At 49.8% G+C, this 19,082-nt stretch overlaps 2 protein-coding genes across 3 annotated transcripts in view; one reads left to right on the top strand and one right to left on the bottom strand.

Moving 5' to 3' along the window:
* Positions 1 to 18,532, bottom strand: part of LMF1 (lipase maturation factor 1) — a 105,358-nt gene extending 86,826 nt beyond the window's left edge. For both annotated transcript variants that reach the window (XM_066383005.1, XM_066383006.1), the window contains exons 1-2: positions 18,326 to 18,532; positions 6,510 to 6,819 (exon numbers count right to left, since the gene is read on the bottom strand). In XM_066383005.1, the coding sequence (XP_066239102.1) occupies positions 6,510 to 6,819; positions 18,326 to 18,518 (503 nt within the window). In that variant the 5' untranslated portion in view covers positions 18,519 to 18,532. The remainder of the gene's footprint in view (positions 1 to 6,509; positions 6,820 to 18,325) is intronic.
* The window catches only part of LOC136403804 (tryptase beta-2-like), a 285,803-nt gene that overhangs the window by 28,496 nt on the left and 238,225 nt on the right, over positions 1 to 19,082 (top strand). The gene's annotated exons all lie outside the window — the stretch shown is intronic.

The raw sequence follows: 19,082 nt of genomic DNA, 5'->3' as shown, positions 1-19,082 counted from the left end.
ACCTGTTTTGAATTTTAAATTTCAAGGTTACCTGATACAGGATTTTAAAATATAGGTAGTTCATTTAATTACATGAAAAACTAAAAAGTCTTCGTTACTTTTATAGCTTTAATTTTGTTGTTGTTAGGTGAGAGAAGGGGAAACAGTGAAACAGACTCCTGCATGCACCCTGTAGGGGATCTACCCCGCAACCCTGTCTGGGGCTGATGCTTCAGCACCGAGCTATTTTTAGTGCCTGAGGCCAATTTGCTCAGACCAATTTAGCCATCTTCAGCTCCTGGAGCCACACAGGAACCAACTGAGCCGCTGGCTGCAGGAAGGGAAGAGGGAGAGAAGGGAGAGAGAGGCAGATGGTCACTTCTCCTGTGTGCCCTGACCAGGAATCGAACCCCAGATGTCCATACGCTGGGCTGACTCTCTATCCACTGAACCACTGACCAGGGTCACTTTTGTTAAAATTTTTAACGGCTGGAACTAATTGAAGAAGAGATGGCCATCCATGGGGTAATTCTGGGGATGTTCTACTGTTTTGTTCTTTAAAGAAACTCAAGCCCTTCCTCCCCCAACCAAGAGACCTAGTTTTTGCCCCCAGTGGCCTGTGTTAATGCCTGCCCATCAAGGACAGGGCCTCTTCATGAGGAAGACGTTTCCATGGAGGAAGTGAGAGAACCAAGAAGGGGCGGAGCCTCGCAAGCTACATCCAGGCTAAGACACTTGCCCACCACACAAAGCAGTTTTGTCTACAGCCCCTTGGGCCTCATTCTACCCCAGTCACTTCTTTATGAGGCTCCTATTTTTACAGAAGGACTCTGATTGGAAAAATACATCAGGCTTCCAGCACTTTTTCATTTTGTAAAAAGGCTTCATGGATAAATATTTGTTAAATGACGCCCCTCTGGCTGTGGACAGGCAAGCTGTGATTTTCTAAGAACTCCTTCATTTTCTTGCCCAGCACAGAGTTCCCCGAAGGCTCCCTCAGGAAGCAGGCGGACGGAAGTTAGTGATAAAGCCTGTTCTTCCAGGCCACCCTGATTCCCGATGTGCGTCTATGGATGATCACGTCATCCACACTGAAATCCCCGTCGTGTGTTGATGGCCAAACAGAAGGAGCTGAGGGTGAACGTGCCACAGCGGCCCTCAGGGTGCCCCAGCAGTCAGCTGGCATCCACCCCTGAGCCGACTGTAACCTCTGCTGGAACAGCTCGTCACGGGACCATGAGGAGTGGAGACCCACCTGGTCAGAGGACGTGGGACGCTCCACAGCACCAGCCAGGCCCTGTCGCAGTGTCGGTGTGCGAGAGCAGAGAAGGGCCCTCTCTGTGTGAGAGAAGGGCTGTCTCGTGTGGCCCAGTGGAGGAGGCTCAGGGACGGCTGGGCCTTTGTGAACACCACTGGTCTAGCCCTTCTCCCTCACCACCTGGGACTGAGCCCCTGACTGGCACTGAGTATATGACCTTTATTACCAAAGAATGGAAATGGCACCATTCTGCTTCCTGAAACCTCATAAACCAAAGGAGGAATTCATTTTTAGGCATCAAATGTATCTATACCTGGTTGATGGGCTATAAACCAGGGCAGGGGCGCCTACGGAACAGTGTTGTATTTAAGACCTGGAGCCAAAATCAGGTTTTCATCCTCAATAGTCAGAGGGAGCCCTGCCCCTGGTCCCTCCACATCCAGGGCCCGCTGGCATATGTTTGCGGCACTCTTTGAAGTCGATACCGTCCCTGAGTCTGAGGGATGTGCCAGAGGCAGCTTCCTTCACAGGAAGGGCCCCCTGAGCCGTCCAACCTCAGTCCAAGTTTCTAGAGATAATCCTTTCTTCTTTTGGGGGGGCCAGGAAGGTGGGGAAGAGAGCAGGACAGTCATACAGCCATCCTTAATGGCAACAAAAAAAGTCCTTTAGGATTACTGCCAAAGTAAAGTACAGACAAAAGGATCACAAACCTAGCTTTTTGGAAAAGCTGATGCTAAGCTAACTGGAGAAACTGGGGCAGAAGTCACAATGAGGATTTCTGACGAGGTTCCACTGTTTCAGACAGGACAGTACTGACAACGGTTAGGCTCTTCTTTAAGACCACCTAAATCTATGCAATAATAGTTACCAAACTCTGCTTCCTTCTCTGAAATGCCATCAATCCCCAAGATGTTTATACACTCCTAGAGCCACGGGCCAGATACCCAAGTACTAAAATACATATACGCAGGAGTCCACACTGATCACTGACTGAATAAACAACCTGGGGCGAGAGATAGAACTCTGTGTGAAAGAACCCATAACCATGCAGGTGCTCCACCCTGAGGAGCCCTGAAGTGTGGGCTGTGCTAGTGACACCTCCACAGAGAACACATGGTGGACACTTGGGGGAAAGGAGGAGGATCACAGTGGAGACACCCACCAGACACGACCTGGCTGGAGACCAGGCTCAGCATCATGGAGATGAGTTGTGTCCAGGTGGGAGAGAGCACCAGAATCTGTGCCTGTCAGGCGCGCCGCCTCGGAGCTGGTCCTCTCCCCGCCACGCACAGGACAGAGGGCGGGCTGCGGCGTCCGGGAGGACTGCACCCAGGACAGGCGCGCCGCCTCGGAGCTGGTTCTCTCCCCGCCACGCACAGAACAGAGGGTGGGCTGCGGCGCCCGGGAGGACTGCACCCAGGACAGGCGTGTACGCCTCCTTCCACTGGATGCAACATCCAGGGGCTCTGGGCGACAGGTGGGCAAACTCATGCTCTCAGTAAGAACAGGATGAGGTCAGCTCACGTTCTCAGAGGCATCCCTACCTCAGCCCAAGCCCATCTGAGAAGAAGGGGACACAGTTCCACAGCGGTGGGCTGCCTGCCCCCCAATCTGAGGCATCTCGTTGCCTGATCTGATGCCAGACTGCCTCCTGTCCCTATCCCAACGGACACAATTCTGTTCCTTCTCCTAACAGTAGAAAGGAACCAAAAATGGTCATCTAACTGCCCTTCCCCTCAGGAAGACATTTACCCTCCGAATGACTGTGATACCCGTTATCACTCCGGTATGTGAGCATCATCGAACACAACCTAGTCCAGCCTGACTAGGTGGTGGTGCAGGGGATAGAGCATTGGCTTGGGATGCTGAGGACCCAGGTTCAAAACCCTGAGACATGACCCCATGGTCACTGACTTGAGCCCAAAGGTCACTAGCTTGAAGCCCAAGGAGCAAGGGGTCACTTGCTCTGCTGTAGCCCCCCAGTCAGGGCACATATGAGAAATCAATCACTGAACAACTAAGATGCCGCAATGAAGAATTGATGCTTCTCATCTCTCTCTCCCTTCCTGTCTGTCTGTCCCTGTCTGTCCCCCTCTACTTAAAAAATAAATAAATAAACAAAAATAAACTCAATCACACTTGATTGATAAGAGAAAGTGGGTCCCTGTGAAGCGGGGGCCCCCAAAGCTGCCTGGCACCGCTACACTGGTGTTCTTAGAAACCCTGCGTCCCCACACGGGCTCACTGCACCTCTACCACGGGGCCTGAGGCCTGCAGCCTGGCCGAGTTCTACCCGCCCGCTTGCAGTAGCCAACACAAAGGAATGTCTGGCCACCTGGCACTGGGCCACTTTCCTATTCCTATCCGGCAGACCAGAGTCCTGAGTCCAGTCCCCTTTCCCACTCCCGGAAGAAAGGACCCAGGTTAGAAAGGCCTGTCCGCTGTCTGCCTCAGCCCTTCCTCAGAAGGCCGACATCTCAGCCAGCCAAGCGAGGAAACAACCAGAGCCTAATAACTGCCATGAAGGAAGTGAGTTTGCTGCTCCTGTTCCCTCCCACCCAAGCAACTCTCTCCCCCAGCCCCCAGCTCTGAACCGCCCACGCCTACCAAGTCCAGCTACCTGAACCTGGCCCTACAGGGCCTGCTCTCCCGGGAGCGGGTGGCTCGCTGCCCTGCGAAGCCTGGACGGCGAGAATGAAGCCACTCTCTCCAACCGCTGCCGTCAGACAGTGGATTCGTCCGGCTCCCACTTGCCTTGCCAAGTGTCAGGATCCAGACAAGAGAGCGCAGGAAGGTCAGTCATGGTTCTAGAATGTGCAGGACGCCATGTAAGGCCACCTGACTGCCCCACGACACTGGCCTTGGCAACTCAGAGCACACAGAGCGTGAGGCTTGGCCTGCTTTACACGGCAGCAGTTCAAGATCCCCATGTGTACTGAGACCCTCATTTCTGCCCCTGTGAGGTCGTCATGGGCCCTGGTCTGGGTCAGGGAGAAGCTGAGAGGACACCCACTTAAGAGACGGGAGAGAAAAGGGGCTCCAAGCGAAGCAGTGGCCACAGCACACACTCAGCAAAGCGGGGCACCCCGGCGCAGGGCCGAGTGCCGGCGCAGCACCATGTGCACCTGCCCGGCGCCTCCTCGCCCCACGGGGGCTTCCTGTCCCTGCCACGGGATGCCAGCTGGACAACACTTGAAAGACGTTCCATCAACGGTGTCCATTATCTAAGCATCTCATCCCAAACAAATACTCTTTCCTCTCAACTTAAAATAAAGGGCACATGAAAGGAACAGATTGTGCCTAACTTTCATTTCAGGGTATCAAGAAAAAGAAAGCCCATTTTCCATCTAAGTGGCCCTCACTCTCTCAGCCAGCTTTCCGTGTCATTCTGACAACCCCCAAACCATCATCCGCCCAGGAAACACGAGTCAAAGCCGACCTGAGACGCTGGTGCTCACGGGGTCCTGCCCCACAAGCCTGTTCCCAGCAAGCCCCACGGTTCAGCTGTGACCATGGCCGTCTGGCATCAGGAGCACGGTGAAGAAACCACTGGTCTCCACTGACAGATGTGCCCTTCTTTTACATTTATCACCTAAAATATCGCAGGTGCCATTTCCTAGAAGATATAGCTTTATTTTATTTTGCTTTAGCAAGCTTAAAAATGAATTCGAATCACATTTTTTAGCATCCCCAAGGGGAGGGGAGCAGAACAGCTTTCCCAATGAAGAGCTACAAGCCTCTATTTTTGGCCACATGTGTCCAGACTGGTTTTCAGAAATCTAAACGGGGGGTTAATCATACATGACAGTATACCCTACACATGACTCAGAAATACTTGAAGTAGAATTTAAAGTTGATATACGTTGATTGCCAGGTGTGAGGAGGCATGACCCACGCCACCTGGAACAGAAGGAGCGTGTCACGCTGGGCACGACACTGCAGTGGGGCTCTCTCACTGTCTGTAACTCCCACTGCTATAAAGGGACAAAGGCACCTAGAACCTCCCTCTTCCGGCGTGGATTCAAGTCACAGGTCTTGAGAAACAGCAGCTCCTTGGACATCACAGAAAACCCCCGCCAGAGGCTGCTCTGGGCTGGTAAGCAACTACTGACCGGGAGGCTGGAGGCGGGCAGTAACCACGTGTGGCTGCACGGAGGGCAGATGCCCGAAGTGACAACACCCGGGAGCTCCACGCAGGAAGGAGCAGATGGGAGCAAAGGAAGCGTCCCTTGCCTCATGACCGCTTTGTGCGCAGGGCCCACCTGAGGCGGCCAGACACACCTATCCGTGCACCAGCCCTATTTCCACCCTCACTGTCTGCCCTTTACAAAAAGAAAACGCAATAAGTCACATTTAATATACCCCCCTCCGGGAAACCAACACAGTTTCTGAACGGAACTGGACAACAGTACATGTGACGTCCCCTAACGTGTTGCTGGTCACTCTGGACCTGTGTGCACACTCACAGACGCCCGCAGATGAGTAAGCCGTGGCAAAGCCCTTGGTCTTTCCCCCCAGTACACACAATTCATGCCACAGCTGCAGGTGCCGAGGTTCCCCTACATCGCTGCCTAAATCCCCGGCTCTGACGGCCATGGGTGACACGAGGCCCCGGGGCTGGCGGAGGGGAGGGGATGCAGGGTGACAAGATGCCCGGTCCTCCTTTAACAGGCTGAAGTTGGGGGGGCGCATCCTGCACACACACGGAGTGTCCCTCACACTAGCCCCAGGCCAAGCGCAGCACAAACCAGCGCTTCACAGAACAGGTCCAGGCGCAGAAAGATCCAGCCGAGACACCCTCTCACAGCAGGGCGCACGTGCGCTAGGGGCCAGGGCGCAGGTGGCGGGGCCAAGAGGTGACCGCCACTCGGACCCCAGCCCGTGCCACAGCTGTGGGACCATTCAACATAAATCAACAGGGGGAACTGCAGGTCACTCCTCATGCCCAGGAGTCAGGCCTTCTGGGTTGAGACCAATCTCTGGGAAGTGTTGCTGTCGTGATCCAGGACCCAGTGACCCTCTCCACCAGCATAATACAACAAAGCTTCTCTCCCAGAAGACAGATAGGCCCCTACATTTTGGTTGACTGGCAATTAGTAGTCTCTACCATAGCCTCATTCAAATGGTGACAGTCCCCCGGACTCTACAGGAAGAAGCCTGCTCAGTCCCTCTGGGTCCCAGGAGATTACGGCTTGCTCTGCGGCGTGTAACATCACCAAGGCGCCGAGTCCCAGCATGCCTGGCTCTCACGTGCCCAGTTCCTCCTACTTACCAGATCTGCCCGACATTGACGAGGGACATGTAGAGGACCCAGAGCACAGCCATGAGAACCATATTGGCACAGCCGGTGACCAGGATGAAAGACGAGATGCCCAGCCCAAGCAGCGCGAGGGCGTCCAGGTTGGAGTCCATGTGTGACCAGTCCAGCAGCCAGAGGACGGTCGGGGCATAGCTCACGGCGTCCCAGCCGACCCGCCCCTGGAAGTGCTGCTGGACACTTTTCAGGTACGCTTTGCAGGGCAGCAGTCCTCTGTCTCCAATCAGCTGCTTGTTCTGATGAAAAGCCACCAAGAATGCCACAACTGGAAGAAAAGGAAAGGGTAAAAGGATTGTGAACAGGAGCATACCGTCTGTGGACACCAACGGGTGCTTTTCCTATGTGTGGGCGCTCAGCTGGGCAAGAAGACGAGGCAGGGTCTAACCAACCAGAGCGTGGACTCAAGGGTCTGAGTATTTCTCAAAATCTTAGGGAGATTTTGGAAGCCCTAACCTGCAGAAGTCACATGTATATCTACATACTCCTATATGCGTTGTATTGACTTATACACTCTGTATATGTGTACATACAGACATGCACGTATATAAAATATGTGTCCGGTTACATATAAATAAATGGTCAGTTAACCACCCCACACTGCATGCAGCATTCCCATTATATACACAACCTAATAACGCAGGGGTCTGGTCAGTAGTGCTACTCACAGAACTAACTACAGGGTTGGAAGCTTAAGACAGTGCTTACATGTAAGTCACAATTACCCTCCATGCAAACCACAAGCTTCCCAATTTATTTCTAACAATTCCCACACTACAAGAGCACAGTCACATCCTCTGGACTTCAGTGTTTACACAGACATGCTGGCACAAAGATTCTGCCGGAGAGAGCACAGCACTACTGTCTGTGAACAGGAAGAGCAGGGAAACTCACAGCCAGCAAGAGAGGGAAGGCAAGCAAAAGGCAGCCTGAAGCGACTCCACACAGATCACTGCGGTGACCACTGGGACACGCTGGGTAGGACATGCACACTGGGAGACGGATGCGGCACTTGGTAAAAAGCTAAAACCATGCATTTCCACAGTGAATTCAAATGCACCCCAGGCAGGGCTGAGACTGAGAGCAGGAGAACGTGATGGTGGGTTAGGCTCAGGGGTGTGACAGTCACCACCAGCCCTTTCAGGAAAGTGGACAAGCCCTGGCCCAAAGCCAACAGGAACAATGAACCGTGTGTTTATACATACGTAACACAAAATACCTGAGAAAACAGCACAAAGGCTGGAGGGGTCACCAGAAACGCGCTCTTAGAAGGCCCTTACACTACACACAAAGCGGTAGACTAGTACCAGACAGTAGATTTAGATGACCTGGGAATGGTTGTACTGTAAGTCCTGTGGGAGAGCACAACAAAACTGTTTGAACAATTCTAAGGAATGAGTCAATACAGACGCTAAAATGAAATAACGAAGAAATGCTCGTTTAACCAAAGAGAAAACAGGAGAAAGGACACAAAGAACAGAAGGAACAAATAGAAAGTAACTAGCAAAATGGTAGATTCTTAATACATCACTTTAAATAGGAATGTTCTAAACATACCAGCAAAGACAGAAATTGTCAGATTGGACAAAAGACAGGACCCAAGTCTATTCTGTCTGTAGGAAATCCGCTTTAAATATAAAGACTTAGGTAGGTTAAAAGTAAAAGCGCGGGAAAAGATACCATGCAAATGCTAATCCACAGAAAGCTGGACCAGTATTAAAACAGGTGAAAAAGCAAAAAATGATACAAAGGATAAAAAACTACTTTCAGCAATACTATAGGAAAATTTCATCAACCTATAAAGGATAGCTATGAAAAACACCCAAATCCTACTTAGAGATGAACAACTACATATTTTCCTCCTAAGAGGTGGAACAAAGCAAGGACGTGTCTCTCCCTTCTCCTGTGCACCGCTGTCCGGGAAGTCCTGGCGAGAGCAGCGAGGCCAGTACAGAAAGAGAAGGCCCATAGGTTTGAGAGGAAGATATAAAACTGTCTTTATTAACAGCTGACGGTTGTCTATGTAGAAAATCCCAAGTAATCTATTTAAAAAAAAAAGAGGCCTGACCTGTGGTGGCGCAGTGGATAAAGCGTCGACCTGGAAATGCTGAGGTCGCCAGTTCGAAACCCTGGGCTTGCCTGGTCAAGGCACATATGGGAGTTGATGCTTCCTGCTCCTCCCCTCTTCTCTCTCTCTCTCTTCTTTCTAAAATGAATTTAAAAACAAAAACAAAAACAAAAACAAAAACAAAAAAGAAAGAACCCCCCCCCCCAACTCTTGGGACTAGTAAGTGAGTTTATGAAGGTCACAGAATATAAGCTTAATATATAAAAAAGTCAATTGTATTCCTATATCAACAATGCACAAGTATAATCTAATTTTTTTAAACTTTTTTTTTCTTTTTCTTTTTTATAGAGACAAGGGAGAGGGATAGACAGGGACAGACAGACAGGAACGGAGAGATGAGAAGCATCAATCATCAGTTTTTCGTTGCGCGTTGCAACACCTTAGCTGTTCATTGATTGCTCTCTCATATATGTGCCTTGACCGCGGGCCCTCAGCAGACCGAGTAACCCCTTCCTTGAGCCAGCGACCTTGAGCTCAAGCTGGTGAGCTTTTGCTCAAACCAGATGAGCCCGGGCTCAAGCTGGCGACCTCAGGGTCTCGAACCTGGGTCTTCTGCATCCCAGTTCGATGCTCCATCCACAGCGCCTCCGCCTGGTCAGGCTAACCTAATTTTTTTAATGACAATTAACAACCAAAAAAAGAGCATAGATAGCCTGACCAGGCAGTGGCGCAGTGGATAGAGCATCAGACTGGGATGCAGAGGACCCTGGTTCGAGACCCTGAGGTCACCAGCTTGAGCGCAGACTCATCTGGTTTGAGCAAAAGCCCACCAGCTTGAACCCAAGGTCAAGGCACATATGAGAAAGCAATCAATGAACAGCTAAGGTGTTGCAACGCGCAACGAAAAACTGATGATTGATGCTTCTCATCTCTCTCTGTCCCTGTCTATCCCTCTCTCTGACTCACTCTCTGTCTCTGTAAAAAATAAATAAATTAAAAAAAATTCATAGATAAAATCTAACAGAATCTGTACGTGCAAAACTATAAAACATTGATAAGAGAAAATCTGAATAAATGGAGAGAGCCACCATGCTCATGGACTGAAGAGTCAGCATGTCAATTCTCCTCCATTTGACTTATAGATGTGATCTCAATCAAAATATCCAGCAAACTTTTCTGTAGAATCCGACAAGCTGATTCTAAAATCTATATGGAATAGGCTAAAAAATTCTGAAAAAGCACAAAGTTGGAGGGCTCACATCATGCAATGTCAAGACTTGACTACACAGCTACAGTAATCAAGACAAAAGGAGAGACACATAAATCAATGGAACAGTATAGAGGGCTTAGAAATAGATCTACACAAATACAGTCAGCTGATTTGTGACAAAGGTGCAATGACAACCCTTTCTACAAAAGTTACTGGAACAACTGGATGTCCATAATCAAAAAGATGAAGCTTGACACCTACCTCCCACCTAACACAAAAATTCCGAAAGGGCTGTGGGCCTCCAAGTAAAATATGAAAGTCTAGAACTTCTGGACAATATATGTGACTTGGGTCTGGCAATGAGTCTTTAGAGAGAACACCAAAAGCGTGATCCATAAAAGAAAAAAACTGGTAAATTTCAACTTTATCAGATGAAAAACTTGTGTTCTGTAAATAATATTTTCAGAAGAATGAAAAGACAAGGCACAGATTGGGAAAAATATTTGCAAATCACCTATCTGATAAAGAACTTGTATCCAGAATATTTCAAGTCACATTAAAACTCAATAAACAAAACAAAATCCCAAGTTTTAAAATGGGCAAAAGAGCTGAACAGCCACTGAAGTCATCTGTTGCACACAGAGAAGATCCACAGATGTCATGTAAACACACAAAAAGATGCTCAGGGTCATCTGTTACTGGGGAAATGCCAATTAAAACCACAATGCCAATTAAAATCACCGCACACCTATCATAACAGCCAGAATCAAAAAAACTGGAAACACCAAATGCTCCAGAGGAATCAGAACAACAGGAACCCTCATTCACTGCTGGTGGGAGTGCGAACTGGTACGCAGCCCTGGACAGACCCGCAACGACACCCTCAGGTATTCACCCGAGTGGACTGGGAAACACACTTACACAAAAACATGCGTGCACATGTTTAGAGGAGCTTTGCTCTTAATTGCTAAAACTGGAAATAACATCAACACCCCTCAACATGGAACAGATCAACACACTGCGGCACGTTCATCCAGAGACAAAAGCGCAGAAGCTGTTGATTCATGCGACAACATGGATGAAATCTTAAGTGCATTTTGTTAAGTAAAAGAATCCAGACGCAAAGTCTACAAACTGTAGGATTCCATTCACATGGCACACTGGAAAGAGCAAAACCACAGAGACAGACACAGATCAGAGCATGCCGGGAGCTGGGGGGCGGGGTGACTACGTGCGCAGGGGAACTTTCGGGAGATAGAACTACACTGTGGAGCACTGGGTGATGGATAACCAGGCATTTGTCAAAACCCATAGAACTGTACATCACAAAAAATGAACCTTAATGTATACAAACTATCAAAACAACCTAGCCAGGAGGTCAGGGGATGCCAGGGTGGAATGCAGACTGTGACAAATGAATTGAACTCGATTGCAAATGTGTAACAGACCCCACTGAACAGGAGGGACGGGAGGGGAAACGGAGCACTGGCCTCAGTAACTTTGGAAAATGTTTTGAGTGAAAACTGTAAGGACAAAGACAAAAAGAACTGTATATAAACACTGCAGTCTCGTTGGTTTTTCTCACGGGGGTAGGTGAACAATTCTCAGACTGCTTTGCATGTGCACTGGGGGTGAGCAAATAAACAAACCGTGATGGATGATGGGGCACGATTTCTCACCGGTGGAAAAGGAAGTTCCAGATAAGCAAGAATGCGAGTTCAGCACACACGTGTGCCCCGGGTTAGACTCGAAGATGCCGGTGCGAGCTCACGTTTACCTGAACATAAATTCAGATGGATATGCAGAGTAGCAACCACACGAGTGTACACACACACAAACAGGGTGGGGCAAAAATACGCTTACAGTTGTTTGTATGGAAAATAATAAAAGAATAAGTAATAATAAAGAATAAACTGTTTCATGTATTCACAACTGTCCACTTACTTTTGCCCCACCCTGTATGACCCAGCTGTGCACTTGGAGGGGCTGAGAGCAGCGACCCCTGCAGCAATGGCACGCAGCTCTGGGTTCCTAACACCGCTCTCTGATCAAAGGAATCGGGGCTTCTGGGGAAACGGCTGGTTTTAAATCTGGGAGGTATGAAAGGCACCCACAGCATCCTCTAGTACCAGAAAGGAAGGGCTTGAAGAATAAAGAGCAGAGGCGTGTCACAGGGTCATGGGACACAAGTGGGAAGACCCACCACTGACCAGAGCTGGACATTTGACACCATAAGGAGTAGCAGCACTGGACCAGAACCCAAAGTGGAACTCAATGTGATGGTTTACAAACAGGGAGAAGGCACAAATGTCTCTCACAGAGGAATTCCAAAATGATCCCTGGAGATGCCCCTCCAGAGGGCGGCGCCGAGTCCTCCCCTCCCCCGGACGCGGGCTGGACTCAGTGACCAGCGCCCAGAGGACAGAGGAGACCTGGCCGTCCCGGATGTCATGAGTGAAGATGTAGAAGGCTGATCACTCCCAAGCGACGGGTGGGAGGGCAGCCGCGGAGCCCCCACGGCAGCTCCCAGCCTCCGCGGACGCGTCTGTCTCCTTTCTGACTCGGACCCCTTCGCACACTCCCGAGCTCACCGGGGCTCTTCCGCACTGCGGCCTAGTCATCAATGGCTACACGGCTGGATGGCCTTCCTCCCCAAAACTACACTCACACTCCAGTGCCACCGAAGAAAAGTGAGACCTGGCTCTCCGAGTAAATAGCGTAAAAAGTCATCCTAAGGCAAGAAACATAGGAAACTTCCTAGCTTACTATCAGAAGAAAAGAAAATGAAGATAGGATGGATTTAAATTTTAGAGAAAATAAAAACCTATTTCAATTTCCACTCCTGCTATAGAAGTGGTTAAGTAGAAAGAATAAACAAAAATTTTCAAAAAAAATCATAGGATCTCAAAGCTCAACCAAGCAACCAACCTTAGAAAGGTTGAGTCAATCCCCCCACCCTCATTCTAGGAAGGAAGGGGGGGCATGAGGACGTTCTCAGCTGCTCACTGGGGGGTAGCCCAGAGCCTGAGGTAGGAGCAGTCACCAGGTCATCTACACATCTATGTGTGCGTTAGCAAGATGTCTGCAAATAGGCTTTAGAAACAAAAGAGAAAGAATATAAGGGGATAAATGGTGATGGAAGGAGACTTGACTTGGGGTGGTGGGCGTGCAATAAATACAATATACAGATGACGTGTTATAGGATTGTACACCTGAAGCCTATACCATTTTATTAACCAGTCACTTCAATAAATTCAGTTTAAAAAAAAATCCCAAATTTTAAAAATTAGCTTTCTCTCCTTGCAGATAAATTGCTATAAAATTAAATCAGAATCACCCCTGAAATGTCATTCTCCACCAGATAAATTTTTTTAATTTTTTTTTTAATTCATTTTAGAGAGGAGAGAGAGAGAGAGACTGAGAAAGAGAGGAGAGAGAGACAGGGGGGAGGAGCTTGAAGCATCAACTCCCATATGTGCCTTGATCAGGCAAGCCCAGGGTTTCGAACCAGCGACCTCAGCATTTCTAGGTTGACGCCTTATCCACTGTGCCATCACAGGTCAGGCCTCCACCACGTAATTTTTATTGACAGTGCTTACATTCTGGCCTTGGTACTCAATAAGCTTCTGACACTTTTTCTTCAAAGCCTTGTGCTACAGAGAGCTCCGAGGTAGGGCAGATGGGTTTGTTTTTCAAATGAACAGAGAAGCTTATAAACCCAAGCACAGCACTCTTAGAATTCAAGCGGCCTGGAGGAAAGAAGGAGTGTCCAGGGACTCTCAGAACCGCTGGAAGCTCAGGACAACCCAGAATAAGGCAAGATATCACGGATTCTTTTGGTTCCACTTTTCCCTCAAAAGTTCCAAAGAACAGCGAAGAGTTTAGCAAACACGGGTGGGAACGGTTCCAGTCCGCTGCGTCAATCCTGCGCTCGGGCGCTCTCTGGGAGCCAGGCTGCGCCAGGAGATCCCAGGGCACTTGAGTGGTTGTGACAAAAAGTGTAATAAGTTACCGCTTTTAGAAAGTCCAACTGAGATTCACCTCAGAAAACAGTACTCAAATAATGACTGCTAGTTGAGAGGGGGAAAGAAGTAATAAAACTCTACTGTATGTAATGTAAGAAGAGGAGAGAGCAAGTACGCAAAATCAAAATACACATGACAAGCATGGTATCACAAGATGCATCTAAACCAAAAGAAGGTACTAGAAGCAAATCCAGGAATTAGAGTTAACCAGAAACGTGTCAAAAGTCCTCCACCAGCTCCAATGCTCACAGTTCCTTCTGGAGATGCCCACAGCACAGTCACCGTTACTCAGATGGTCGTGGCAGTCACAAAGGGGGGTGTCCACCTGAGGGAGGCGCCCATATTCTCCACTAGACCCATATTTAGCTTCATGAAGTGGCTTTTCAGGCTCCACCCAAACAGGGGGGCTTGATGGGTCTGTGGTCCTGCAATAGGGTGCATTTGGGATCAACTGGGGTGTTTGGGACATGGGCCTTAAGTGAGCAGACTGGGTAGGGCCTGAAAACCTCCTCCAGAATAGGACAGGAGTCTTCAGATTCCTCGAGTCCCAAGAAGAAACAAGGAAGGGACCTCACATAGACCAGCCACTTAATAACAAGGACCCAGAGCAAGGATGGGGAGAGTACAGAAGGGTGGCAGACTCGAAAGGCTTTTGGAGAGAAAACTACTGTATGTCCCTGTGATATTGCCAGATAGTAAATATTTATTTGGTCTTCAACTCTGGTCCTGGCACAGAGCTCCTAAAAACCCTGGCCTTTCCTTAGGATGGTGTGCGTGGAGCACTTGTTGTTATTCACTAACAAGCCCCTTTAACTCTACCTGGTTTATTCCCATGAGCTGACCCTCGGAGGATGAGGGCTGGATCAGGGGAGTCCACTTTGTGATTAGGGGGCTAGAACTCTCAACTGTCTTGGAGGGAGGTGGACTGGAGACTGAGCTAATAAGCAATGGCTAATGATTTAATCAACCAGATCGTATAATGGAACCGCCATAAAAATCCTAAATGAAAGGAACACGCGGAGGTGCTGGGAGGGTGGCCTCCGGAGAGCGCGTGGGAGCGGCCCCCTCCCCACACCTGCCCTGCGTATCTCTTCTATCTGTGCTCCCAAGTTGTCCACTTTACAACAGCCCAATAAACACAAGTGTTTCCCTGAGTTCTGTAAGCCCTTCTAGTATATTAGGTAGCCCGAGGAGGGGGTCAGGGGAACCCTGACTTACAGCTGGTCTGTCAGAAGCACAGGTGACACCTGGACTTGTGACTGAAGTCTGAAGTGAGGGCAGTCTTATAGGACTGAGCCCTCAGCCTGTGGGTTCTGATGAATGCTGAGCAGTCACTGTCAAAATTGTTTAATGTGAGGGAAAAACTCACATACTTGGTATCAGAAGTGTGTGAATAGAAGAGTCTCCACTCAGGTACTTGCATAAGAACAGGAGTCAGACTCTGTGAAGACTTCTCCTCAGCACCAGAAAGTTCCAAGGAAAACTGCTTTGAATAAGATTTGTAGGTAGACCTGGGCAAACTGATCATTTCCATGCATGCAAAAAAAGACATGGAAAGTTCAATTCCTCCATACCCTTTCTTGGAAAGTGGTTTTGGGATACACTCCAGCAAAAAGAAAGAATAAACCAAAAAATAAAAAGAAATGGATCTGGGGTCTATCAATATAGCTGGAGGGAGAAACAGGGGTCCCTGGAGGTATGTAGTCTGTGAACTGAGTGTTCACACCCAGGGACTGAGGGTGTCGTGGAGGCAAAAAGGGGAAGGGAATGTGGTTGGAATACTATCCTATGGTGACACAGAGCAATAATAAATACAGTATATAAAGTCAAGGAAATTTTATGGAGTAGGAGATACCCCTAGAGTAGACAGTGTTTTTCAACAACTGGTCCGCCAGAAATTTCCTGCCCATCCACGAAAGTTATTCACCCCGATGTATCAGCACTGGCCTGCGGACCAGTGGTTGAAAAACACTGCCCTAGGAGACAGAAATAGAGATATAAATATAACATTGTACCTGGGCTGCAAGGTGAACGGACAGAGTGGTATGTTAACAACACTAAGAATTCTAATAAATGTGTAGAGCTTGGCCAATGGTGGCACAGTGAATAGAGTGTAGACCTGGGAGGCTGAGGTCCCAGGTTCAAATCCCCGAGGTTGCCAGCTTGAGCACAGGGTCGCCGTCTTAAGTGTGGGATCATCAGCATGATCCCATGCTCACTAGCTTGAGCCCAAAGGTCACTGGCTTGAACCTAAAGTTGCTTGCTTAAGCAAGGGGTCATTGGCTTGGCTTGAGTGTCCTGGTCAAGGCATATATGAGAAGCTATCAATGAACAACTAAAGTGACATAATTACAAGTTGATGCTTCTCATCTGTCTCCCTTCCTGTCTTTCTCTCTCTCTCTCTCTCTCCCTAAGAATAAATAAATAAATATGTAGAGGGTGAAGGGAGGCATAGGGCAGGGGCCCATTATTCAGCCTTTAGGTGGGGTTAACAGTCCATAGGAGTAACTATAAAATTCATCATCAAGTGAAATGTGTTGAGATGGCATTGTGGAAAATCACTGGGACTTCAGGAACTCTGAGGTGGCTCATTGTCTAGTGAGATCTAGAACCCTCTAGAAAGAGATCAGAGTAGGATGACTGCCTAATTGTCCCTAGCCATCTCAGCCAGACTTGTCCCTGAAAGATAAGAAACTGATCCCCTTAAACAGTTGAAGACCACTGATTTTACCCCAAATATACTTGCAAAGTAGAAAATAAAATGCATCTGCCAAAGCAAATCATTCTGTGCTCAGCACAGAATATATCTGTTTGACCCAGTGGCTCAAAACTGTTTCCGTTTGAACTGAACAGAGAATCCCCATGGAGATCAAAGGTAGCCCGCTCATTTGAAAGCAGAGAGCCAGGTTTTATAAAGCTGTGCTCTCTCTCTGCAAGCGAAGCCACTGGGGTTTTTCCACTGTTATAGGCTCCCCCTTTTAAAGGTCTAATAAAGTCTCACAGATTAACTGTCTTGACTTCATCTTTCACTAAGTGACAGGTGAAATGTTTAGAATGACTATTTTATTCTGTGGAGGATAAAGCAACACTGCAAGACTATTTTATGTAACTTAAGAGAGGGGTGGGAGCTGAGCTGAAAGCCCATATTGCCAAGCCCATGGCACACAGAGTCCGTCCAGAAAGCCTTGCAGTGATAACTGCATGTCCATTGTGCACTAGGAGGTGGCCTGAGTTATCCCTCAGGATATACCAGGAAGGAGATACCCAACCTCACCCTCCTGAGGTGTTGCCTGCCCATTTTTGGAAGGTTACTGTCCAAAGTGCTGCAATTCTGCTCTTTCTTCCACATGCGAGGGAAGAGGTTTAGAAATGAAACTGAGCCATTCAGTGCTCAGGGCGCACAATCACTGCCAGGAACCAGCATCCTCTGGAAACCTCTAGAAGTTGCATGCCCCCTCGCCCAGACCATCTAAGCCTGGGACTGTTCCGCAACCCCACTGGTCTCCCCTCACTGCTAGGTTTGTTTTGAGAATCTCAGAGTTTGGTTTTGGTCATGACTGTAGGTTAGGCTCATGAAATGTGTACCTGTGTGTTCACTATTCCTCCCGTGCTCATGACGTTTATGTCCTTCTGAGTGTAGTGGGGACTGGCGCGGGGTGAGTGGACTCAGCGCTAGCTGCTGGGCCAGGGGTTGATGTTTTGGGTACGGACTGACTTCTTTGGGGCTTCACAGGCTGGCTGGTTCGGCCCTGCACCGCTGCCTGGTTCTCAGGCAATTCTCAGCCTTATCAGATGTGGATGTCGCCGAACCCCACAGGTAATGCACAAGCGTCACCTGCTGTTGTCTTAAAGCTGCCAACAAGCCTCTGGTGAACATCAGGGGGCAGGGGGAGCATATCGGACCCGCTGGAGCTCCGGAATAATGAAGGCTCGGGAGTCTCCGGGTCCCACAGAGGCACCCGTGGATGCACTCGTGGAATCGGGAGGCGTACAGAGTTGGAGACACTACTTTTTTTCTGCGGTTACGCTGTTTCGGGGTCCGAGACAGCGGTGCTGCTCAGGGAGCTCGGCGCCCACGTTCCCGCTGCCCCCAACCCATACCTGACTAATGAACTGGGGTTTCTGTAAGGAGGCTCCAGGCGGCCAAGACCCTGACTCGGTGTCCCAGCAGCGGATCGCCGGAGGGCGGGCTGGGGAGTCGGGGCCGGTGACAGAGGGCAAAGGGAGACCAAATGGGAAGTCATCTGCCAGGACGCTCAGGGCCCTCCCCCCCTAAACCTCACCGAGAGCCGGGACTGGTCCGGAGAGGGTCGAGCGGAGGGATGCATGTGCAGTGGCGTGGCAGGGGCGCCTATGGCTGGGGGATCGGCTGTGTACCCGCTTGAGGAGGGGCCTGGGTCAGGGTCACTGGTGGGGGTCGCGTGGCGCGCGGCGAAGCGATACCGACGGGGCCCGGGCCCCGCGGACTCACAGTAAATGAAAGCGAGGGCCCTCAGGAGCACGATCCTGGTCAGCCAGAAGGTGCCTGCGCGGAGGCAGGCCGGGAAGCCTGCGGGGTCGAACCCTGGCCCCGGCGGAGACTCAGGCCCCTGGCCCGCGTCCGCAAACTTCCGCTTCCTAAGCTGCTTCTCGGGTGCTGCCATTACCGGGCCATCAGGGGGCATGCGCGGGAAGCATTGCATAGCGGGACGCCCCGCCCACACCCAGGAGGCCACGCCCCTCCCCTTGGCCCCGCCTACAAGCGGGAGGGCATGCCAATGTGCAGGAGCTCGCTCCAAGCCCGAGCGCGCGCGCGCCCTCCGCAGGCCGTGTGGAGCACTGTAATTGTGAGGGCAAGATGGTAGGTACTTGGGAAGACCGTGAGCATCACTCCACTTGGAAAGGGTTGACCCACTCCATTCATTCATTCACTCATTCATTCATCAGCCAACGTTGACGAGGACCCCGGTGCATTCACTGACCTAGGCATTTGCCCTCATGGATCCTCATTCTAGTAAAGGGCCGGAAGGCACTCCAGAAATAGAAATACAATGGGAAGGAGACTGTTGGAAAGCTTGTATCTGGCCAGTACCAGGGAACACTGGTCAGCGTTCAGGGCAGCTGGACTATAGGCAGCCAAATACCTTGGCCCATACTTCACTCCCTCTGCAGCTCCTGGGGTGTGTGGAGTCGGTCGTGCAGAGGAAAGGCCAGAGTAGTGGTTTCAATCCAGGGCCCGAGGCCAATAT

The sequence above is a fragment of the Saccopteryx leptura genome, chromosome 4, assembly GCF_036850995.1.
Source record: "Saccopteryx leptura isolate mSacLep1 chromosome 4, mSacLep1_pri_phased_curated, whole genome shotgun sequence".
NCBI lineage: Eukaryota > Metazoa > Chordata > Mammalia > Chiroptera > Emballonuridae > Saccopteryx > Saccopteryx leptura.
The sequence above is the reverse complement of the archived record's forward strand: the minus strand, read 5'-3'. Positions and strand labels throughout refer to the sequence as shown.